The sequence below is a fragment of the Oncorhynchus masou genome, chromosome 17, assembly GCF_036934945.1.
Source record: "Oncorhynchus masou masou isolate Uvic2021 chromosome 17, UVic_Omas_1.1, whole genome shotgun sequence".
In the NCBI taxonomy this organism is placed as follows: domain Eukaryota; kingdom Metazoa; phylum Chordata; class Actinopteri; order Salmoniformes; family Salmonidae; genus Oncorhynchus; species Oncorhynchus masou.
This window is the reverse complement of record NC_088228.1, coordinates 17,091,202-17,116,707: the sequence shown is the minus strand read 5'-3', so window position 1 is coordinate 17,116,707 and position 25,506 is coordinate 17,091,202. Positions and strand designations below refer to the sequence as shown.

At 46.0% G+C, this 25,506-nt stretch overlaps 1 protein-coding gene across 2 annotated transcripts in view; it reads right to left on the bottom strand.

Moving 5' to 3' along the window:
* Positions 1-25,506, bottom strand: part of LOC135558630 (glypican-5-like) — a 248,390-nt gene that overhangs the window by 180,218 nt on the left and 42,666 nt on the right. For both annotated transcript variants that reach the window (XM_064992579.1, XM_064992580.1), the window contains exon 3: positions 137-828. In XM_064992579.1, coding sequence (XP_064848651.1) covers positions 137-828 — 692 coding nt within the window. The remainder of the gene's footprint in view (positions 1-136; positions 829-25,506) is intronic.

Sequence of the window (25,506 nt, the reverse complement as noted above, 5' to 3'; positions counted from 1 at the left end):
AGAGAGAGAGAGACTAAAGGACTTAGCATCACCCTCAACGATGATGCTATCCTAAAACCACTCGGGCTAACACGACAGAGAATGTGTGTGTGTGTGTGTGTGTGTGTGTTTGTGTCTATCTACTCTTTTTCCTCACCGTAGCGGTCAGTGTTGGCCCGTGGAGCTGTGCATGGAGTATAGCCTCGTTCACGTGCCCCCTGACCCCCAGCAGGGCAAGCTCCAGGCTGTGTTGTCCAGCCACAGCGTGGGTCAGCTCCTCCAGTGCCGCCACATACCTCCGCCACGGCCCATCCAGTTCGGCCACGCTCGCCAAGCAACCGCGCATCACGTTCAAGCAGTAGCCCATGCACGGCTTGATCAGCGTCAGCCCGCGACAGTGCGAGCAGTACTGCATCTTGGTCAAGCCCCGTAAACACTCTTTGGTGAGGGAAACGTGTTCTGTGGCGTTCATGACCTTGGTTCCTTCGGCGAGAGCGAGGGATAGGGCTCGCCCGGCGCCCAGGGCGCGCCTGAGTTCTTGGGCAAGCGTATCGGGATGAGGGCCAAACGGGTTGACATCTTGCCGGGTCGCGCGGAGACACTCGCCCCTCTTGCCCGCCGCGCCCATGCCGGGGTTGACCAAGCGTACATAGACGAGTGGGAAGAGGTTGTCGTAGAAACGTGTGATTGCGGCCTCGAGGGAGAGGTTGTGTCCGCGGATGTAAAGGGAGAGGGAAGAGAAGAGGGCGTTGACATGAGGGAGGGCCTCGCGGGAGAGGGGCGAGTAGGTGTCCTCTAGAAGGGATGAGAGGTGGCCCTGGGAGAAGGAGAGCAGGTACTGGAAGGTGTCTGGAGAGAGGGTAGGGGGGAGGGGTGGGAGAGAGAAAGAGGACAGAGCGTGGTTACACTTAGATTAATAAAATAATGCAACCTAATGACAAAACAGCTATATACAGTATTTAGGCAGTATAGTATATACCAGTGGTGTAAGGTACTTCAGTAAAAATACTTTAAAGTCCTACTTAAGTATTTTTGGGGTATCTGTACTTTACAATTATTATGCATATTTTTGACTACTTTTACTTCACTACATTCCAAAAGAAAATAATGTACTTTTTACTCCATACATTTTCCCTGGCACCCAAAAGTACTCGTTATATTTTGAATGCTTAGCAGGACAGAAAATGGTCCAATTCACACACTTATCAAGGTCATCCCTACTGCCTCTGATCTGGCGGACTCACAAAACATAAATGCTTCGTTTGTAAATGATGTCTGAGTGTTAGAGTGTGCCTCCGGCTATCCATAATTTTAAAAAACATGAAAGTTGTTCCTACTGGTTTGCTTAAAATGTCATGAGAAATTATTCATACTTTTGATACTTAAGTACATTTTAGTAATTACATTTACTTTTGTATATTTATAACCAAACTTATAACCAAACTTTATAACCAAACTTTTACTCAAGTAGTATTGTACTGGGTGACTTTCACTTTTAATTGAGTCATTTTCTATTAAGGTATCTTTACATTGAATATGACAATTGGGTACTTTTTTGACAACTGGTATATACTTAATTATAAACTGGGTGGTTCGAGCCCTGAATGCTGATTGGCTGACAGCTGTGTTATATAAGACCGTATACCACAGGTATGACAAAACATTTCTTGTTACTGTTCTAATTACATTGGTAACCAGCTTATAATAGCAATAAGGCACCTCTGGGGTTTGTGATATATGGCCAAAATACCACAGCTAAGGGCTGTATCCAGGCACTCTGCGTTGCGTCGTGCTACGAACAGCCCTTAGCCGTGGTATATTGGCCATATACCACACCTCCTTGCTTAAATGCACCATGAGCACCTCTTTGTACTACTTTAATTTAAACAACCTAACAGTAACACACATCCTGATTCCTGCAGAAGAGAGGTCAGAGAGGACACCCTCTCACCCTCCTTCCCATCTGAGCTTGGCTAGTGGGTATCAGTCACTTAGCTTTGGGTGGAAGGGGGAGAAGGTGTAGTGTTCACTACATCCCATGCAGTGAAGTGGCTGGATATGTGTGTATGAAGTCGTGTGTGTGTGTGTGTGTGTGTGTGTCTGTCTTGAGGAGACAGTAGCTGAGCTGGGTCTTGGCTGGGTACAAAAAACTGCACCCTGACATGAAGTCACTGCAGTCAGTCAGTTATGGCATGATGGTAAGAATAGAGCTAAATTCGATCATAGCTGTCTGGCACACAGCATACCATGCTCTGACATACACGGGGAGAGGATGCTACTTTAAACTCTAGATACAACAGGAGAGTCACAGCAAGTAATTGAAATTGAGTCAGCCACACCATATCAAAGATCCTAGATGATCAAGAACAGAGGGGCACAGTGTGGCCTGTCGTGACATGGTGGTTTGCACATGCTCCAACATCAGAGATGCCATGGGCTACTGCCATACCATACCAACAGCCTGTCTAGTCAGCTCAGTTGGCAGTGGCCCTCACTCCTCTCTCCCCCTCACTTCTCTTCCCTCATCCTTTCCTCTTTCCCTGTGTGGGGACACAGTGCTCTCCTCAGCCCTGCTGCCCATTCCCCCCCCCCCACCATCTCTCCAGGTCTCTCTCTGGGTTCTGATGTCATCCCTATGGCATGCCAGCAGATGGAAGAGCAGCAGCAACTGTAGAACAACTGAGACAGGCGACACGGTGACATCCCAAATGTTCCTTGTTTTAATATCTTTGAGGAATTCTGATCCCAAAAAGGATAGTAAAACCATAAACACACACACGCAAAATATCACATATGGATGCTAAACACACAAGGACACGTAATAATATTCTTGAATAGATCATGTGGAGTTACTGGATACATACTCAACACACATAGTATCGTAGTCAAACTCTGGCAACTCAATATCTTATAATACACAGTATCGTAGTCAACTCTGGCAACTCAATATCTTATAACACACAGTATCGTGGGCGAACTCTGGCAACTCAATATCTTATAACACAGTATTCTGGTGGATGGTACTTTTATTATCACTTCTGTACTATTTTCACCAGTATGTGGTACACTTTCACAACTCTTAGTACAAAACTCCAAACAGATCATCCAAAAGGCTGTTTTTTCAAAACTTTAAGCACATTTTCTATTGACTAATTACAACACACATAATCACTAAACCTAATCGGTGTGTCATCTAGAAATAACTTTCATATAAAGTAATTGCCTTTAACAATGCAACGCTCACAATAGTTTTGATATTATTATTTTCTCATTTGTTTCAATGCATTTCACCATCACTTAATCCAATTTAGCTTAATGGTTAATCACTTAACCGTTTGGTAGAACTGTAGATTTGAATAATATACATGAATTTTGAAACCGACAGAAATAACAGAAATAAAAAGTGTTTTTAAAGTAGAAACATCTAAATTTGTCACGTTCGTCATATACATAATGAGCGGACCCAGGCGCAGCGTGAGTAGAGTTCCACATATTTATTAAAGTTAACCTTCAAAAAAAAAAAAAAAAAGAATACATGAACGTGAGGTTCGTAGCGCACATAGCACCAAAACAAAACAAAACAATATCCCACAAACGCAGGTGGGAAAAGGACCACACTAAGTATGATCCCCAATTAGAGGCAACGATCATCAGCTGCCTCCAATTGGAAACCATACTTACACCAACATAGAAATTCAAGATTAGAACACCCCCTAGTCACACTCTGACCTATTGCACCATAGAGAACCCCAAGGGCTCTCTATGGTTAGGGCGTGACAAAATTACATGTATGATACATGATAACCATACATAATGAATATTCATTATTGCTTATTGATTTCACTTAGTGGTAACCACAATTGGTCACCATATAAAAAGGCGTTACAGTATTCGTACAGTAGGATCTACTGACAGTATGCTCGGTTCTACCCTCAGAATTGACAGAAGACCTTATGGTCTTCTGTCTGGCTGTCACGCCCTGACCTTAGTATTCTTTGTTTTCTTTATTATTTTGGTTAGGTCAGGGTGTGACATGGGTGATGTGTGTTTTTGTCTCATTCTAGGGTGTTTGTACTGTGTAGGGGTTTTTGTAGATTAATGGGGTTGTTTTCATCAAGGTGTTTATGTTGGTCTATGGTTGCCTAGATTGGTTCTCAATTAGAGGCAGGTGTTAATCGTTGTCTCCGATTGGGAACCATATTTAGGCAGCCATCTTCTTTGGGTATGTCGTGGGTTATTTTCTATGTCTAGTTGCATGTTAGTACATTGTTTATATAGCGGTCACGGTCTTCATTAAATAAAGAATGTATTCTAACCACGCTGCGCTTTGGTCCACTCCATACGACGATCGTGACACTGGCTGTGTTCTGACCTGCAGTGGTGGAAAAGGTGAGGGCCAGGAATGACATACAGCTGTCTGAAATAATGCAGGCCATTAAGGAGAACGATGACACCATTGCCAATGTGGCATCCATCAGTCTACCAACAATCTCCCGCCTTTTGAAGAGGCACCCGGTATCTATGAAACACATTTACCTGGTTCCTTTTGAGACACAACGATCGGGGTAAATAACTGCGCCCTGAGTATATCCAGGTACAGAACTATATACTGTATTACTGTTACTATTTGATGCACATGCTACTTCACAATATCATATTGGAATTATATTTCAAAAATAACTAACCAAAATATATATTTTAGAGGGTGATGCTGCTGTGAACCATCATAAGTATATCTTTGTTGATGAAGCAGACTTCAACCTGACCAAAACTTTTCTCCGTGGGTGAAACCTCATTGGCCAACGGGTGACTGTCCAAGTTCCTGGACTACGTGGGGGAAACATCTCCATGTGCGCAGCGATCTCTAAAGCTGGTGTGGTAGGACGTAGGCCATTACTTGGATCCTACAACGCTGAACACCTCATTGTGTTTCTCAATGAAATTGAGCAGACCTGTCAAGGTGAAGGGGTCACCTATGTCATTGTGTGGGACAATGTCAGGTTGCACAGGTTCAATGCAGACCAATGTCAAGCTTGGATTCGCCATGTCAAAAGGTGCTTCCCGCGGCACATAAACAACGAGGTCATTCCCTGTGATGTAGATTAGAATGTATGGCCAGATGCTCAAGACAGGCTTGATTCAAATGAATGCTTTGTTGGGCAATATAAGTGTGTCTAATGTGAAATGTAATTTACAGCACTGTAGCATATCACTTTCAGCACTTCTAAGGGTGATTGGATTAACTGGATTAATCCAATCAAATCACTGGATTAACTGGTAGTTAAAATGACTAAATTGAAAATATATAATTACATATCGTGTTGGTTATTAAACCAATGTTCTCATTACATTTCACAATAAACATATATTTTGACTCAACATATATTTTGAATCAATGGTTGTGTGGTGAGAGATGTTTTACAATCCAAATGAATGCACCATGACAGGTTTTGAATGAAAGACGTGTGACCAGTTTGGAGTTTTGTACTAAGAGTTGTGAAAATGTATCACATACTTGTGAAAATAGTACCAAAGCAATTTAATTAAAAACTGTTGTGCTGTGTAAGGGATAGGGACACTAGGTTAACTGATTTTTGCCTTGTCAGCTCGGGGATTCGATCCTTTCAGTTATTGGCCCAACCCGCTAATCACCAGGCAACTAGCTTACTATTCATCACTACCTTCCAAGTTCTACTCAATGTTTTTCACTACTTATTTACTACATACATGAATGGTAAGTCAGTACTGATGATGTTGACGGATTTCCTTATGATCTGTAACTCAGTAAAATCTTAAACTGTTTCATGTTGTGTATATATTTTTGTTCTCTGTATCTTCGTGTCCTTCATTGCAGCCTGACTCACCACTGTCTGTCTCACTACTCTCTGTAAAGAAAATATTTTATGACAAATTATAGTAACCCATATTTTGATTATAGCTAGCTTAATTTCAGTCAACTGCTCCTGCTGAGATTAGTCTCCATTCAACGTTAGCTTTTAACTTCATCCTTCTAGCCATAGCTAGCTACCTGGCTAACAGCAGAGCCCTTGAGCTACCTAGCTAGACATCTGACTGAAATATCAGCAATTTACCAGTTGTACACTAATTCTGTGAGTATTTTTTTTTTATAACCTTTAAACAAGTCAGTTAATAAAATTCTTATTTACAAACAGCCTCCTGTGGGGGCAGTAGCTGGGATTTAAATAAAAGTATATATATTAAGACAAAACACACATCACAAGAGACAACACTACATAAACAGAGACCTAAGACAACATAGCAAGGCAGCAACGCAACATGACAACATGGTAGCAGCACAAAACATGGTACAAATATTATTAGGTACAGACAACAGCACGAAGGACAAGAAGGTAAAGACATTACATCACACGAAGCAGCCACAACTGTCAGTAAGAGTGGGGAAAGTCTGACATGGCTCAGTTTTCTGTAGGAATAGTGGTGAATAAATGCCCTGCTAACAAGGCAAATCCTGTGGAGCAGGCCAACATAACGAGCATACATGAATCATTAGATTAGAACTCAGATCAAGAAGCCTTTGAGCGTTTATCAACTCTGGGAGTGCAATAATAAGCTCGTAAATGATAATTAACAAAATACAAATGTGAGTAACCTATTTCACAAATAAAAATGTGCATAAACAGCGTTTAAGTGTGTTTACCCTCCACTAAATCCCTGGTTGGGCAAAACCCATTCATGAACATCAATATCCTGCTAGGCAGGTTTGAATCTACATTTGCCTGGCATTTTGGCTATCGGTGTGACGTTTGGCAGTGCCTAATCAGTCAGCTCTGTATTGCCTGGCTGAGAGGTAGTGTGGGTGGAATGAGGGTGCTCGTCTGCCAAAAAGAGCGTGAAAACTTGGTCGTCTGCCTCGAAATTACCAATACCTTTTCCTAATATTTTTCATATGAACATAATTTTTTGTTCTCTCTTTTTAATTAAAGTACTTTTGAAGTACCAACTTGAGAAAATGTCTGATTTTCAAGCTATTCCAGTACTTGAATTTCAGAGTGCCAAATTCAAGTAATTTAAGCACCTCAAGCGAACCTTGTCACCAGGTGTAGTTTGTAATGTTCCACCACAACGCATAATCACTATAGCAGCTCCTGAAATCACACATACACGTAGCCATGCATACAGTCACATATACATGCATGTGCACACACACACACAACCAGCCACAGTGAGGTGATCAGATCGAGAGATTAGGTCATGTGAATGAGACAGACAGACAGACCAGACAGGTCACGTCCTGACCTTAGAGACATACAAAAGGAACTATTTTAGGTTGGTCAGGGCATTCTGTGTTTTGTTCTTGTGTTTATATTTCTATGTGTTTGGCCTGGTATGGTTCCCAATCAGAGGCAGCTGTCAATCGTTGTCTCTGATTGAGAACCATACTTAGGTAGCCTGTTTTCCCACTCTTGTGTGTGGGTGGTTATTTTCCGTTTCAGTGTTTTCACCATATTTCGGTTTTCCTTTATTCGCTTGTTCGTTTGTTTTCTGTGTTCATTAAATAAATATGACGAACACTTACCACGCTGCATATTGGTCCGATATTTCCTACTTCTCCTCAGAAGAGGAAGACGACAACCGTTACAGACAGACAGACAGACGGGGCTTTGAGTCTCTGTATCGATCATAAAGATTAATAAAGTTAGTCAAAGGTTAAAAAAAACTACTGATAATAGATGGGTGAAATGCAGTTTAGGCCTAAATGTCCTTTAGAAACTATACTAAAAACAATAAGTAGCATTGCCAAGAGAAGTCAAACAATATGTTGTTGGGATCCTAATTTATGAGAGGATAGGCCAGCTGCAAAGTCAAAATTGGCTATATTGTAAAAATGTATGATAACAAAAATGTGCTTTTTGGTCTTAAGATTACAGTTGGGCATTAAATTTAGCAGTGTGGGGTTAATGTTAGGGTTAGGCATAAAATCAGATTTTATGACTTTATGGCTGTGGCAGCTAATGACCAGGGTTGTATCCAGAACAAGATTCATGACGAAAACACTTACCTGCTGGAAAAATAGGAACATGTTAGCTCACAAAGCCATGATGTGCAAGCTTCCGTTGTAAGCCCAGCATTAATACCCTTGACTCGGCTCATCAAGGTCTTCACGTTTAGTTCAATTGAGAGTGTTAGTGCTGGGTTAAACTGAAAGCCTGCACCCTGCTAGCACCATGACATGGCAAACAGGTGAGAGTTCTAGCAACATGACCTGGTAAGAACTGACCTATCACTAGCAGATCACTAGAAAGTAGGAAAAAAGTGAAATTACGATCACTCTCCAGTGATACGAACAGTAAGCAAACGGATCTCATCCCCTTTCATTGTTATGCCTACATTCACTTTGTGATGACATATTGTGTTCTATTAGATTAGTGCTGATTGTTTCCATTCTGTCCACCTCCAGGGGAGTGCCACCACACTGGGCACAGACATCAGTTCAACATCATCATCCTTTTGATTTACATTTGGTTGAGTTGTCATCTAACGCGAATTCAATATGAAATCAACAACAACAAAATATTCTGATTTGGGGTAAAAGTTGGGTGAAGTTGAGTGAAAGAAATCCATTGATGGCTTTTTGCATATATTGCACAGTTTTCCACATCGATTCAAAGACATTCCTTTGATTTATATTTTTGAAATGACTTGGAAACAGCGTTGATTCAACCAGTTTTTGCCCAGTGGGACAAGACTAGACAGACCAGAGACAGGAACAACTACTGCTGTTCCCATCTACAATAGGACTCCACCCACCAACACAGGGCTAACTACATCTGGCTTCAATAGGCCCCCGGGTCCTGGACCGGTCTCTGTGTCCCCAAAGCTGTTAGCCTAAACACTTCCCTCTCAAACACTGCTCTGTCAACCTCTCAGTACTACTCTGATGAACTCCAGACGCATACTAGGCCTACTCTCTTTACTTGATTTGGTTCACTCTTTTGATGCCAACATTTCCCAGAGACAGCCATGTACGCATTAATGCATCCATTCTAAAAACAAACAATATGACTTTGTTTTTACCAATCTAACTACATAACACAATGGTAATCATTTCATTTGAATGGTAAATCTCTTCCTTAACTGAGTAAATTAAGATGGCATAGGCCTACTCACAATACAGGTGAATGCATATCCAACAGGAGTGTGTGCCTGTATTGAGTTATTGAGCTTGTTGTAGCTGATTAATGGTGCTGCAGATATCAATCTTTTTGCCTTCCATTTGGGACCTACTGATCAACAACATTTGCATAGAAGCATCACTCCAGCATGTCACGCCTGTATGGAAGGACATCCTATAGGCAGAAGTCCGACCAGTGGAGGTGGGCTGCAGAGGTTTTGTGGCAATATCTACAACCAGACTGCTTAGAGACCTGGGAATTAAGGGCCAGAGCCAGCGTTCGGCAATCAAAGCTGTATCAGAGGCGGCAGAAGGCAGCAGTCAGTGGCTCTGGATGAAGAGGAAAGACCCCAGCTGGGCCCCGAAGTGAGAGGGCCAGGAGGTATGCGGTCAACAATGCTTGACTCAGGGAGGAGGACGCCCCTGCCATGCATAGTCCCATGGGATGTTGGCTATCAACAACAAGGCAACTCCTATGACTAATTGGGAATGGGACGCAAGCGTAGGATTGATCACCCTGTCGCTGGCCGCCTTTGGGGAGGGTGTATAGTGTGAACGGCCGAAACACCCTAGGAACCAAAGGTACACTACTGACGATGCGCTCCCCAAATTTCACCACGCTCACTGTTCATTAACTCTTGGAAGTGCTTGCACAAAGGATAGTAACATCTCATCCTGTTCTTGGAATCTAGGCAATGCTGTTAGTTTGAGAATATAAAATATCAATGCAAATCTGTCCAACGTAATGTCAAGATGTGTGTTCACAGATGCTTATAGAACTAGTATTTATCATTTTCCATGACCTGGATTTTTTTGTAAATTTTCAGCAGTTAGGACGGGGGCGGCTTTGGAGCACTACTGGCTGTAAGTAAACGAGTGAAGCGTGTTTGGAGCAATCCTGGCTGTAAGTAAACAAGTGACGCATGTTTGGAGCACTACTGGCTGTAAGTAAACGAGTGACGCGTGTTTGGAGCACTACTGGCTGTAAGTAAACGAGTGACGCGTGTTTGGAGCACTACTGGCTGTAAGTAAACAAGTGACGCGTGTTTGGAACACTACTGGCTGTAAGTAAACGAGTGACGCGTGTTGGGGCACTACTGGCTGTAAGTAAACGAGTGACGCATGTTTGGAGCACTACTGGCTGTAAGTAAACGAGTGACGCGTGTTTGGAGCACTACTGGCTGTAAGTAAACGAGTGACGCGTGTTTGGAACACTACTGGCTGTAAGTAAACGAGTGACGCATGTTTGGAGCAATACTGGCTGTAAGTAAACGAGTGACGCATGTTTGGAGCAATACTGGCTGTATCCAAGGCTCAGCCAATCATTCGCACAACAGAATGCAGCACGCCACTGAAGAGAGAAGAGACAACCAAGTTTCTAGTGACAGCATCAGCGCGTGCTCTGGAAAGACAGCAGTAGGGTGCAAAGGCAGTTTGCTAGTTACAGCAGTGCGTCCCTGAATACGCGTCCCTGAAGAGGTAGGTGAGAAGCCTGAACACGGAGACGGGGGCAAGAAGGCAATGAAGCGTACCTCATGAGCTGTAACCAAAAAAACGGGTATTTGGAAAGTCTGAGGGGAGGGAGAAAGTGTGGTGGAACTAGTATTGTTTAGCATCTTGCTTGCTGGATTGAATTCTTCGTTAGCTACTACAGCCAGAGGAATGTTGTGCCACATTAGCCAACTTACCTGATCAATTGAGTTTATGGTGTGAAAATTAGCTGGCTAATAGAATCAGACAGCTAACATTACAGATGCGCTAACGTTAGGAAACTAACCAATTCGCTATAGTATTAACTGGTATACAACTATTTGCTGTTCCTAAAGTTAACTCTTTAGTTACGTACTGGCCCTTGGCAATCTGTGAAATGTTAACTAGCTAATGAACTAACTACTAGCTGTGAACTGATGGTTTCCCTATAAAGTACGTGGTTCATTTTCAGAATGAGAGAATTAGGTGAAGCGTTGCTTGTTAAACAATTGGATTCAGGGATGACGTGCAGCTGGGCCTGGCTTAAGCTGGATGTACTCTGCCTGAAAGAGATCAAGTATGCCAAAAAAGGGCATCATGCTCTGCATTTACATTGTGGAACAGATGTCCACAGGCAGAATTCATTCAATGTAATGTGTAGCCAAAAATATTGCTTTTGTTGTGTTGAACTTGACAGTATCACTTGTGTGAGTGTGTGTGGTGGGGGGGAATTACATGTTTTACCTAGTGAATGTTATTTTTGCACATGTAGCCTTGTGCATTTGATTAATGTCTACTATAGTGGCCACCAATAGCATAATGAATACTCAGGGAGAACAAGGTGTAGATTCACGTGCAGAGCATGGCAGATGTTTATTAAGCCAGGAATCGAGATCAGGCCGGCAATGGTCAAACAGGTAGGTAGTCAAACAATACCTCACAACCAAACAAAGAAATTTACTAAATCCGGGGGCTGATGAGACTGGCTGAGAAATCAATAAAAGAAAGACAGGGCTACGTTCCAGAACAAAGAAAAACAAGGTTGACTAAGAAAAGAAAAGCAGAATCTTACAGTATGTTCTGAGTCGAGGCTGATGTTTAGTTGGTCTGTTCAGCGGGCGACCCAGAGGTCTGGGAGCGGGATGATCCGGACGGTTATGGTGAAATGCCTGTATCATCTCTGGGTCGAGGATGTCTTGGTCGGGGACCCAGGACCAGTCTTCAGGCCCATAACCGTCCCAGTCCACTAGGTAGTGGATGAGACCTCTTGGAATCAAGGATGGCCCATATGGCGTAGGCAGGTTCCCCTCTGAAGTCCAATGGTGGGGGCACTGCGGGTAGAGACTGTAGGATGAGGAGGACCGGTTTTAAAACACATGGAAGGATGAGATTTTATACTGATGGGGGTAACTGGAGGCGGTAAGTGACAGGGTTATCTTGAAGGGACCAATGAAGCGTGAACAGAACTTTTTGCAGGGTAAGCGGAGCCGTATGCCTCTGGTATAGAGAGCCACACACACTGTCCTGGGCGATAGAGGGGCGTAGGTAGGCAAAGCGTTTCTGGTATTAGAGGCTTCCTGCAGAGGCGGTCTCCCATACCGACTCCCAGGGAAACATGAACACGGACACTGAAACAGAGTAAGGCGGAGGGATGAATGCATGAGTGAATTCTGAGCCCAGGCCATATACCGACTAATCATGTGTAAAGACAGAACATTGTTGGTGGAGATACTTCCCTATTTCTTGGTACAGGCAGTCTGCCCGTTGGTGGTACCTGGAGGAGAGGCTGACACCCAGCAGGTCACAGAAGGCTCGCCACACCCGGTAGACAAACTGGGGTCCGCGGTCAGAGACGATGTCCTCCGGAATCCCATACAGATTGAATACCTGCTGGAACACTCCGCCAAGTCCAAGTCCATGGCGTTAGGTAGATTTTTGAAAAACGGTCTACTATGACAAGGATGTTGGTGTTAGAGGATGCAGGAAGGTCGGTGATGAAGTCAACAGCTATGTGGGACCAGGGTCTGTGAGGGATTGGCAAAGGTTTAGCTTCCCGGAAAGGAGATGACAAGGGCTTTTGGTTTGGGCGTAGACTGCACAGGAGAATATGTAATCCCTTACGTCAGAAGACAGTGAGGACCACCAGAACTTCCGGGCTAGAAGTTCTGTGGTTTGTGTAATGCCCGGATGTCCTGACCCCAAGGATGCGTGACAACATTGCATCAGTTGGGGGTCTAACAGCTGCTGGTATGCAACTCCTCCCAGCTGGTGTCTCAGGAGGAGCCAGGTTTGAGATTAGGGCTTCTTGTATGGCAGCGTGAACCTCCCACTGTACCGGTCCCATAATGCAAGAGGAAGGAAGAATGGGTGTCGGGTCTGAGTTACTGGTCAGAAGGTCAAACTGGCGAGAGAGCGTCAGCTTTTATGTTTTTCTTTCCAGGGATGTTAGTAACATGAAAATGGAAGCATGTGGAGAGCCCAGCGTGCTTGTCTGAAGTTTAACCTCTTGGCCCCGCTGATATATTCCAGATTACGATGATCTGGTAGGATGAGAAAGGGATGCTGTGTGCCCTCCAACCAGTGGCGCCACTCCTCGGGGAGCAGCTTGATGGTGAGGAGTTCTGTTCAACATCGTAATTCCTCTCAGCGGGGGATAACTTCCTGGCGAAGGCACAGTGATGCAATTTGGGAGGTGTTCCCACCCGCTGAGAGAGTATGGCTCCTACTTCAGAGGCATCCACCTCCAGGGTGAAAGGAAGGGTCAGATCAGGTTGGCCAAGGACAGGAGCTGAGATGAGTTTCAAGTTGTTGAACGCAGTCAGGGCTGTATCAGTCCATTGAAGGGTCCGGGTCTTTTGGCTGGTAAGGGCAGTTAAGGGAGCGGCAGTAGAACTGAAGTTCCGAATGAAACGGCAATAGAAGTTGGAGAACCCAATGAAACATTGGAGTTCCTTAACGGTGGTGGGTTTGGGCCAGTTACTGACGGCGGTGACTTTGTTCTCATCCATGCTGACCCCTACAGGTGTCAGTATGAAACAGAGGAACTATCGAGGTTACATGAAAGGTGCTCTTTTCAGTCTTCACATAAAGGTTATGTCAAGGAGCTGTTGAAGATCCTTTTGCACATACTGTAAGTGTTCCTTCGGGGAGTAAATCAGGATGTCATCATTGATCATATCCTGGGAAACATCGTTCATAAAGGATTGGAGGGCAGCGGGGCGTTCGTAAGGCATGACCAGGTATTCGTAATGCCCTCGAGCGGTGATTAAGGCAGTCTTCGATTCATTGCCTTCACGTATATGGACAAGGTTATATGCACGTCGCATTTAGTATAGATGTTACAGTGGTCCACTTGTTCAAGGGTCGCTGGAATCAGAGGAAGATGGAAACGGTTCATGACCGTGACGTTATTCAGGGAACGATAATCAATACATGGACAGAGACCACCGTCCTTTTTTCCAATGAAGAAGAAGCTGGACGCAGCCGGAGAAGAAGGACAAATGAAATCGTTTGAGTGATTCAGCAATGTAATTCTCCATTGCGTCATTTTCCAGGATAGATAGGGGGTAAACACGGCCCTTCAGTGGGGACACTCCAGGGAGTAAGATAATAGCACAGTCTTCTGGGCGATGTGGCAGAGTAGAAGCCTTGATTTTTCTGTACTGGGTGTATTCAGATGCTATGGTGGGTGGAACTGCTGAGGCAGAGTCCTCAAAGGTGGTGGCTCTGCAGGGTAGGCTGAGACAACTAGAGAAGCAGAAAGACCTGAACAGTAGTTCACCTTGTTGCCACGAGATGGCGGGGTCCTGATGACAAAGCCAGGGGTGTCCGAGGAGGAGTGGCTGTTTGGGGGATGAGAGTTCTATGAGTTGAATGGTTTTGGTGTTTAAGACTCCAATCTGGAGGGTGACACTGTCAGATGCATGATGAATCCCGTGACCAATGGCTGCCTGTCCATGGTGTTAATCTTTAAGGGAGGGTGACAGATGTTAGATCAATATCAAGCTCTTGTACTAGCTGGTGAGTGATAAAATGACCTGCTGCTCCCGAATCTATCAAGCCTTCTACGTACTTGGTAACCCGCTTCACGGTTATCATTACTGGGATGGAGAACTGCTTCTGGGAGACATTTAGAAATAAGGACACCCCTATCTGCATGGCAGCGGAGGTACCCTTATCTCTGTGGGGGGGGGGGGCAATGGCGGAGTAGATCTTTCCCTCCACAGTATAGGCAGAGCCCTTCTTGGATCCGCTTTTGACATTCGATACACAGTAGACAGCAAGTAAAACGGCCTCATTCCATCCACTCCCTGCAGCCATGGTGCGAAACGAGGGCATACTCGGCAGCTATGTGGAGGTCTCCTATAGGACGACCGGAGGAACAGTGATCAAATACCTCTTTGAAGAGGGTGTGGAAATGGGTCACGGATCCAAGTTCTGTGCTGTTGGCAATCCATATGGCGGTGGCCCAATCCAGGGCTTTGTCTGTGAGTAGAGACAACAAAGATCCACCCTTCTCTTGTCAGTGGTGAAGTTAGTGGGGTTGTGCTCAATGTATTCACTGCATTGCGTCAGAAATCCCTGACATTTCCCAGGTGAACCGTCATGTTTTCCAGGCATGGATATGAACGAAGGAGGGCTATGGGTTACGATACCTGACATTAGAGGAGTAGGGATAGGCTGGTGGAGAAGATGGCACATTTCCTCCATGAGCTCCTCTTGCTGGGTTTGGCGCCACTGTAGCTCTGCTGAATCTATTCCGTTTTTAGGTGAGGTATTCTAATGAATATTCAGAGAGAACAAGGTGTAGAGTCACACGCAGAGCACGGCAGGTGTTTATTAAGCCTTCGCAGAAGGCAGGAATCGGGGTCACAGGCAATGGTCAAACACAATACCTCAACCATACAAACAGAAAGAACTGAACTAAATAAGGCGCTGATGACACCAGGTGAGTAACTAACACAGGGGAAATCAATGAACAAAAATGAAAGAGGGCTACGTTCCAGAAACCAAAGAAACAAAGCTATGTTCAAGAAAAGAAGAACACAAGGTTGACTAAGAAAAGAAAAGCAAAACCTTACAAATGGAGCAAAAATAGAATGCCTGTTTGTTTCATTCTATTTCTAATTTAAGATTTTTTTTTAGATGTTTTAGAAAATGTTAGCAATATTTAGATGTGTGTGGTCACAAGCATTATTATTGTATTGTTTCTCAAGAGTGTCATTGTTGTTTAATTAGTTAAAACCTTAATTTCCCCCTGGCAGGAATTTTTTTGCATGTGTCACCTTTTGGGCCCCTCACCATTTTGCATCCCTGATTTTGGTAACTATGTCAATACTGAACCTTTGTTGGAGAATGAGCTAGCTTGCTGCTGATTTTCCCAGCTAGACATTCCTCAGCATTGTTCAGTGGCTCAGGCGGTGAGTTGTGGCTGGCATAGCAGTGGTTTTGCTATGTAGAGGGACTATCTGCAAAGCCACTACAGAAGGGCCGATATATTGGCCTTGCCTAGGCTTATAGACGCCCGATATATTGGCACAGATGCTTATCGGTCATTCTTGTTACGCACGCCTCTGAAGAGGGAACGCAACACCCTGCTACAACTCAACTCCCCGTGAAGTGAAAGAGGTATGGGACTGTAGGTGAGAGTAAGGATGACAAGGCAGAGAGAGTGGTACCGTTTTACAAGGAATTTATTCCGTGACACGGTAATGTAGGGAAAAGGGGCTGTGCGGAACCAAAGAAAATCTCAAAGCCCCCTCTCCTACCTTACCTGCCTAACCCCTGCTTACCTAATCTAGCACCACCAGGTGCCCTAACCAAAATACAGGGGGTGGTCCGCCCAGGTCTTACCTAGTGTGCCTAGACAGTGAATATACTATGGGTATATGTATGCCCGCGGGCCTCTTGCCTAAGCACTCCCTAGGTACCTTCCTCCTGGGAACAAATGACACAGAATATTAAACAACTTCACAAACAAAGGACATAAAATAAGCGCTCTGATAATGCAACAAACACAGTACATACCAACTGCCTGTATCCCTCTCAGAAACAACAAACATAATATGACCCTCAGCCATCAGCCTCTTCTCTCAGCCATGATCTCTCTAAATCACAATCGCTCTTTCTGCAATCTCCTCCCAGCAATGATCTCTCTTCTGAACAGAACACTGGCTTTTATATAGCTTCAGAAGGAATGGGTAATTGGAGACAGCTGCGTCTTGACGAGGGGGCGGGGTCACCTCTCCAATTAGCCATGGAGTCGACCAATCAGCTGCTTGGGGAGAATTCGGGAAGCCGTCTCCTGAAACACACTCAAATACACAAGCTATAACACAGAAACTGGGCAAAGTAACAGTTCTCTATCTTTCTGTCTCTCTTTATCTCCCTGTCTGTCTGTCTATCTGTCTGTCTTACGCTCTCTGTTTTGACTTACTTCCTCCCTGTCTCTCTTTCTCTTTTAATGGACTTGTCTTTTGTCTTTGTGTTAAAACTTTGATCCTTAAGGATCCTTAATCTTCTGGAGCAGGGCAACATAGTTTGGCAAACGATAAAACCCAACGCCAGTGGGATCTCCACCAAGTGGTCACCACGGTCCCATCATGGTCAACTCATGTGTTGACTACTCTGTCTGACGGCTGTGTCTGCCGTTCTTGCACACAAACGTCCCTCCTTGGGTGGCAATCGTTATGCTGTCACTGTCTGTCACCGCAAAGCACTCCTTGGATATTATGGATTTTTATGTGAGTTCATGATTAGACATAATCAGTGACTTTTCAAGAAGTCTTGGAGATTCTTGGATACAGCATGACTAGCTAAATTATGTAAATTGAATAAAATTGACTGAACTGGGCATATGTTTTCTGCTACTGTGTACTCTTTAAGGAATACCTAGGATAGGATAAAGTAATCCTTCTCACCCCCCCTTAAATGATTTAGATGCACTATTGTAAAGTGGCTGTTCCACTAGATGTCATAAGGTGAATTCACCAATTTGTAAGTCGCTCTGGATAAGAGCGTCTGCCAAATGACTTAAATGTAAATGTAAATGTACCACAGAACTCGAGCTCCACAGTTTACAGTAAAAGGGCTGGATCCAAAACGTGGCATAAACACGTTATTAAACAAGCGTTAAAGGGGTGGTTTAGCCCCATATAAAGGGGCAGTTTGACAGTGAGTTATAGGGGTGGTTTAGCCCCATATAAATGGGCAGTTTGACCGTGAGTTAAAGGGGTGGTTTAGCCCCATATAAAGGGGCAGTTTGACAGTGAGTTATAGGGGTGGTTTAGCCCCATATAAAGGGGCAGTTTGGCAGTGAGTTAAAGGGGTAGTTTAGCCCCATATAAAGGGTCAGTTTGACAGTGAGTTAAAGGGGTAGTTTAGCCCCATATAAAGGGGCAGTTTGACAGTGAGTTAAAGGGGTAGTTTAGCCCCATATAAATGGGCAGTTTGACCGTGAGTTAAAGGGGTGGTTTAGCCCCATAAAAAGGGGCAGTTTGACAGTGAGTTAAAGGTGTAGTTTAGCCCCATATAAAGGGGCAGTTTGACAGTGAGTTAAAGGGGTGGTTTAGCCCCATATAAAGGGGCAGTTTGACATTGAGTTAAAGGGGTAGTTTAGCCCCATATAAAGGGGCAGTTTGACAGTGAGTTAAAGGGGTAGTTTAGCCCCATATAAAGGGGCAGTTTGACAGTTATAAAGGGGCAGTTTGACAGTGAGTTAAAGGGGTAGTTTAGCCCCATATAAAGGGGCAGTTTGACAGTGAGTTAAAGGGGTGGTTCCAAGTTGAGTGCATAATGGCGGAGACTGCCACCACCATCACCACCATAGCCCAAACAGAGTTCATATTTACGTAGTTGTAATGACACATTATACGGCATCTTACCCCAGCTCTGGCCTCGCCAAGCCTCTTAGAAACAACTTCATTTTAATGACTGCTAGAGTTATTTCCTACTTTCTATTCTGCCCGGTGACCGAGGGCTTTTTCTGAGGTAATTATGCCTAAAGTGTCGTGGCTAGTACAGTTTTGCCACAATAACAAATGGGTAAAAATAACCACAGTCCGTGGCAGTGAGTTCTATGGGTTTTGACCACAACTATGGCGTCCCTCCCCCAGTGTGGCGTAGTGCTCCTAGCCACTTCCCCAACGGGAGCAGGCCTTTCTGGGGGACAGGGAGGGGAGAGAGGGGGAGATCCAGGGCCAAACCTCCATGATATGGGTGCCAGCCCAACCCTCAGCCTAGACACGTGGCACCACAGGGGGTGAGATCTATGGGTGTGGGTAGCTGTGTGTGGGTGGCAAAGGGGGGCTCGTGAATGGATGGATGTGTGTTTAGGGGCAGCTTCTCTTCCCGTCGCTGTGTGCAAAGCAGTGTGGTGTGTGCCTGCATGCTCTCTCCATGTGTGCACGTGCTAGTACATGTAAGCCTGCATGCCTGAGTGTGTGTGTGTGAGTCGGGGGTTGTAATAGTGTGATAATGAGGAAGGAGACACTAGTCTGTGGTCCATTTTCATTCCCAGCACTCAGTCTATCTAGGTGTGCATCCTCAATGGTACCCTATTCCCTATATTGTCCACCACCCTATAGGCCCTGGACAATAGAAGTGTACTAAATAGGGAATAGGGTTCGATTTGGTACTCAGCCCATGTCTATCTGATAGCCTGTCCTGACATCCCACAACCTACAGCAAAAGCATTTTAATCCCGACTAAGGCTAGGGTTTCATACAGTTCACCAGACAGATATGCTAGTGGGACATATGTGTGGATTAAATAACCTTTTTAAATTAGTGAAAAAATACATATGTCCACCACCTCCCCTTTAAAAGCATGGGTAACTGGAGATAGAAGCGCGCCTGTCAATCCCGCCACCACGGACCTTCTAGTGAAGCGTTTAAAGGTAGTGGCTAAAACTAGGTCAATAGATGAATATGTTAATATGTCACAGTTAGGGAGATAACAAAACAACATGATGATGATGATGATTTTTTAAGAACAAACACATACAAGCACGCGCACACTCACACACCACACACATCCTCCTCCAACACCCCCCCCCCTGTCAGTGTGTTAACAGGTGGGAGAATGGGGGAGGGAGCGATGGGATGGAAGAGGGGTAGATGTGTTCTCTACCCTTCCATCAGCATGCCCAGTACTTAAGATGGCAGCCCAGCTAGATCAAACCTCTCCAACGAAAACAATTCCAGATGCCGGGGGGGGTAGTGGTGCGTTGGCCTGGGGTGAGAGGAGGGTAGAAACATGATCGAAGGGCTAGAGGTTATAAGGGGGAGGGACATGGGAATGGATGGGGAAGGGGGTGAATGGTGCATTCCCCTGAGGGAGAGACCACTGTGAGGGTCATCTGTAACATATGACAAGATGACAGGTACCACCGTCAGGGTCATGGCTTCAGCCTCATGGTATGATTGGCATCACAAGGTCAACGTGGCCTCCATTACTGTTCCCTTTATTGGCTTATGATGGATCCTAGTCCATCTCTGGTAGGGTTGTGTCACTCTGCTCACAGGGTAGGATCTGAACTAGAAGCAGCAAGAAACAACTTCGGGCAACCTGGACAAACTCTATATACTGTATATCAGTGAAAAGAAATACCTCTAGAAATCTAGCCATTAAGAACTCATTGAAGAATGTAAGGTAGCACAATACTGTAACTATATTGAAGCCTGTAAGAACTACGTCATAACTCTGTCGCTGTAGGATGGAACACTTTGTGACAAACAGCCTGGTCTCATTCATGTCCTAAGTGTAAGGTACCTAGCTAGCAGCCTGTCTGGCTCTGTATGACATTAGCAAGGAGTGGAAACTGCTAATCCAGGGAGGGCCAGCATCAAAGCAGTGTGTGTGTGTGTGTGTGTGTGTGTGTGTGTGTGTGTGTGTGTGTGTGTGTGTGTGTGTGTGTGTGTGTGTGTGTGTGTGTGTGTGTGTGTGTGTGTGTGTGTGTGTGTGTGTGTGTGTTTGAGAAGCAAAATAGAAAAAAAAGGGGGGCGAGAGCGAGAAAAATCACCTTTATACACTACAGAGCTGTGCAGAGTGGTCCAATGACCCAGCAGGATCAGTAACACAGAACAGAACCAGTCCAGTGGTTTGAAGTAGGGAAAGTCCGTTACTTATTTATGATGAAAGGAAAGTGATGAAGCCTTTCCACTCTTTCATACAGGTGTGTCATATTTTCCCTTTATTCAACGCAACAATGTTGATTAGGCTGCTATAGATGAAACAAACAGTTCAGGACAGTATGCTGCTATAGATGAAACAAACAGTTCAGGACAGTATGCTGCTATAGATGGAACAAACAGTTCAGGACAGTATGCTGCTATAGATGAAACAAACAGTTCAGGACAGTATGCTGCTATAGATGGAACAAACAGTTCAGGACAGTATGCTGCTATAGATGAAACAAACAGTTCAGGACAGTATGCTGCTATAGATGAAACAAACAGTTCAGGACAGTATGCTGCTATAGATGGAACAAACAGTTCAGGACAGTATGCTGCTATAGATGGAACAAACAGTTCAGGACAGTATGTGTCATGTCTTGTTATGTCTGTTCCTGTCCTTTCTCTTCATTCTCTCTCTCTGCTGGTCTTTTTAGGTTACCTTCTCTGTCTCTCATTCTTCAGCTGTTCTACATCTCCTCTAACTAGCTCATTCACTCTTTCACACCTGTTCTCTCTTCCCCCTCTGATTAGGTCTCTATTTCTTTCTCTGTTCCTGCTACTTTCAGTGTCTGATTCTTGTTTGTGTTTTTTGATGCCAGAAGCAAGCTGTCGTCTCGTTTGCTTCCACCTTGTCCTGTCCTGTCGGAGTCTGCCTGGCAGGAGCATCCTGCACTATACTAACGTTCTTTTTGTTCCGCTGACAACGTTGGAAGAGGATTTATGCCATTCCTGTATTTTCATTAAAGAACTCTGTTTTCTGTTAAAACCGCTTTTGGGTCTTCACTCAAGTTCATAACAGAAGAATCAGACCAGGAATGGACCCAGCGGCTCCGGACCCTTTTCACTCCGCCGTCGAGATCCAGGGAGCGATGCTAGGCAGACACGAGGAGGAATTGTCTGCTGCTCAACATGCCGTTGAGACCCTGGCCGTCCAAGTCTCCGACCTCACAAGACAGGTTCACCAACTCCACCTCGATCCACCGCCCACTTCCAGGGTTTCCGAGTCTCCGGAGCCCAGGATCAACAACCCGCCGTGTTACTCTGGGGAGCCCACTGAGTGCCGCTCATTCCTCACTCAGTGTGATGTGGTGTTCTCTCTCCAGCCCAACACTTACTCCAGGAGCGCAGCCCGCATCGCCTACGTCATTTCTCTCCTTACCGGACGGGCGCGTGAGTGGGGCACGGCAGTCTGGGAGGCGAGGGCTGAGTGTATTAACCAGTATCAGGACTTTAAGGAGGAGATGATACGGGTTTTTGACCGTTCTGTTTTTGGCGAGGAGGCTTCCAGGGCCCTGTCTTCCCTATGTCAGGGGAATAGATCCATAACGGATTATTCTATTGAGTTTCGCACTCTCGCTGCCTCTAGTGACTGGAACGAGCCGGCTTTGCTCGCTCGTTTTCTGGAGGGTCTCCACGTCGAGGTTAAGGATGAGATCCTCTCCCGGGAGGTTCCTTCCAGTCTGGACTCCTTAATAGCTCTCGCTATTCGCATAGAGCGACGGTTTGATCTTCGTCGCCGAGCTCGTGGAAAGGAGCTCACGTTCTCCGTTGCTCCCCTCTCCACATCACTGCCACCTGCCGCATCACTGCCACCCTCCTCCGCCGGCTCGGATGCTGAGCCTATGCAGCTGGGGGTATTCGCATCTCGGCCAAGGAGAGGGAACGGAGAATCACCAATCGCCTCTGTCTCTACTGCGGCTCCGCTGGTCATTTTGTCACCTCATGTCCAGTAAAAGCCAGAGCTCATCAGTAAGAGGAGGGCTACTGGTGAGCGCAACTACTCAGGCCTCTCCTTCTGGATCACGCACTACCTTTCCGGTCCATCTCCGCTGGCCCTGTTCATCTGCTTCCTGCAGTGCCTTGATAGACTCTGGGGCGGAGGGCTGTTTTATGGACGAGACCTGGGCTCGGGAACATGACATTCCTCTCAGACAGTTAGGGGAGCCCAGGGCCTTGTTCGCTTTAGATGGTAGTTCTCTCCCCAAGATTCAGCGTGAGACGCTGCCTTTAACCCTCACTGTCTCTGGTAATCATAGCGAAACCATTTCTTTTTTAATTTTTCGTTCACCTTTTACACCTGTTGTTTTGGGTCATCCCTGGCTAGTGCGCCATAACCCTTCTATTAATTGGTCTAGTAATACTATCCTATCCTGGAATGTTTCTTGTCATGTAACCTGTTTAATGTCTGCTATCCCTCCTGTTTCCTCTGTCTCTTCTTCACAGGAGGAGCCTGGCGATTTGACAGGGGTGCCGGAGGAGTATCACGATCTGCGCACGGTGTTCAGTCGTTCCAAGGCCACTTCTCTCCCTCCACACCGGTCGTATGACTGTAGTATTGATCTCCTTCCGGGAACTACTCCCCCGGGGTAGATTATACTCTCTGTCGGCTCCCGAACGTAAGGCTCTCGAGGATTATTTGTCGGTTTCGCTCGACGCCGGTACCATAGTCTCCTCCTCCTCCCCCGCCGGAGCGGGGGTTTTTTTGTTCAGAAGAAGGACGGGTCCCTGCGCCCATGCGTGGATTATCGAGGGCTGAATGACATAACAGTTAAGAATCGTTATCCGCTTCCTCTTATGTCTTCAGCCTTCGAGATCCTGCAGGGAGCCAGGTTTTTCACCAAATTGGACCTTCGTAACGCCTACCATCTCGTGCGCATCAGGGAGGGGGACGAGTGGAAGACGGCGTTTAACACTCCGTTAGGGCACTTTGAATACCGGGTTCTTCCTTTCGGCCTCGTTAACGCTCCAGCTGTCTTTCAGGCACTAGTTAACGACGTCCTGAGAGACATGCTGAACATTTTTGTTTTCGTTTACATGGACGATATCCTGATTTTTTCACCGTCTCTCTCGATTCATGTTCAGCACGTGCGACGCGTCCTCCAGCGCCTTTTGGAGAACTGTCTTTATGTGAAGGCTGAGAAGTGCACTTTTCATGCCGCCTCTGTCCCTTTTCTCGGTTCCGTTATTTCCGCTGAGGGCATTAAGATGGATCCCGCTAAGGTCCAGGCTGTCATTGATTGGCCCGTTCCTAAGTCACGCGTCGAGCTGCAGCGCTTTCTGGGCTTCGCTAATTTCTACCGTCGTTTCATCCGTAATTTCGGTCAGGTGGCAGCTCCTCTCACAGCCCTTACTTCTGTTAAGACGTGCTTTAAGTGGTCCGTTTCCGCCCAGGGAGCTTTTGATCTTCTTAAGAATCGTTTTACATCCGCACCTATTCTTGTTACACCTGACATCTCTAGACAGTTTGTTGTTGAGGTTGACGCGTCAGAGGTGGGCGTGGGAGCCATTCTTTCTCAGCGCTCTCTCTCTGACGGCAAGGTCCATCCTTGCGCGTTTTTCTCTCATCGCTTATTGCCGTCAGAACGTAACTATGATGTTGGTAATCGCGAACTGCTCGCCATCCGCTTAGCCCTAGGCGAATGGCGACAGTGGTTGGAGGGGGCGACCGTTCCTTTTGTCGTTTGGACTGACCATAGGAACCTTGAGTACATCCGTTCAGCCAAACGACTTAATGCGCGTCAGGCTCGTTGGGCTCTGTTTTTCGCTCGTTTCGAGTTTGTTATTTCTTATCGTCCGGGCTCAAAAACACCAAGCCTGATGCTTTATCTCGTCTCTTCAGTTCTTCTGAGGTCTCCACCGACCCCGATGGGATTCTCCCTGAGGGGCGTGTTGTCGGGTTGACTGTCTGGGGAATTGAGAGGCAGGTAAAGCAAGCACTCGCTCACACTCCGTCGCCGCGAGCTTGTCCTAGGAACCTTCTGTTCGTTCCCGTTCCTACTCGTCCGGCCGTTCTTCAGTGGGCCCACTCTGCCAAGTTAGCCGGCCACCCCGGCGTTCGGGGTACGCCGCTTCCATTCGCCAGCGTTTCTGGTGGCCCACTCGGGAACGTGACACGCGTCGATTTGTCGCCGCTTGTTCGGTCTGCGCGCAGACTAAATCTGGGAACTCTCCTCCTGCCGGCCGTCTCAGACCGCTTCCCATTCCCTCTCGACCGTGGTCTCACATCGCTTTAGATTTTATCACCGGACTGCCTTCATCAGCGGGGAAGACAGTTATTCTTACGGTTGTCGATAGATTCTCTAAGGCGGCTCATTTCATTCCTCTCGATAAGCTCCCTTCTGCTAAGGAGACGGCTCAGATCATTATCGAGAATGTTTTCCGAATTCATGGCCTTCCGTCTGACGTCGTTTCCGACAGAGGCCCGCAGTTCACGTCTCAATTTTGGAGGGAGTTTTGCCGTTTGATTGGGGCTTCCGTCAGTCTCTCGTCCGGCTTTCATCCCCAGTCTAACGGTCAAGCCGAACGGGCCAATCAGACTGTTGGTCGCATTTTACGCAGTCTTTCTTTTCGTAACCCTGCGTCTTGGTCAGAACAGCTCCCTGGGCAGAGTACGCCCACAACTCGCTTCCCTCGTCTGCTACCGGTCTATCCCCTTTTCAGTGTAGCCTCGGGTACCAGCCTCCGCTGTTCTCATCTCAGCTCGCCGAGTCCTGCGTCCCCTCCGCTCAGGCTTTTGTCCAGCGTTGCGAGCGCACCTGGAAGGGGGTCAGGTCGGCACTTTGCCGTAATAGGGCGCAGACTGTGAGGGCCGCTAATAAGCGTAGGACCAAGAGTCCTAGATATTGTTGCGGTCAGAGAGTATGGCTCTCCACTCAGAACCTTCCCCTTAAGACAGCTTCTCGCAAGTTGGCCCCGCGGTTCATTGGTCCGTTCCGTATTTCCCAGGTC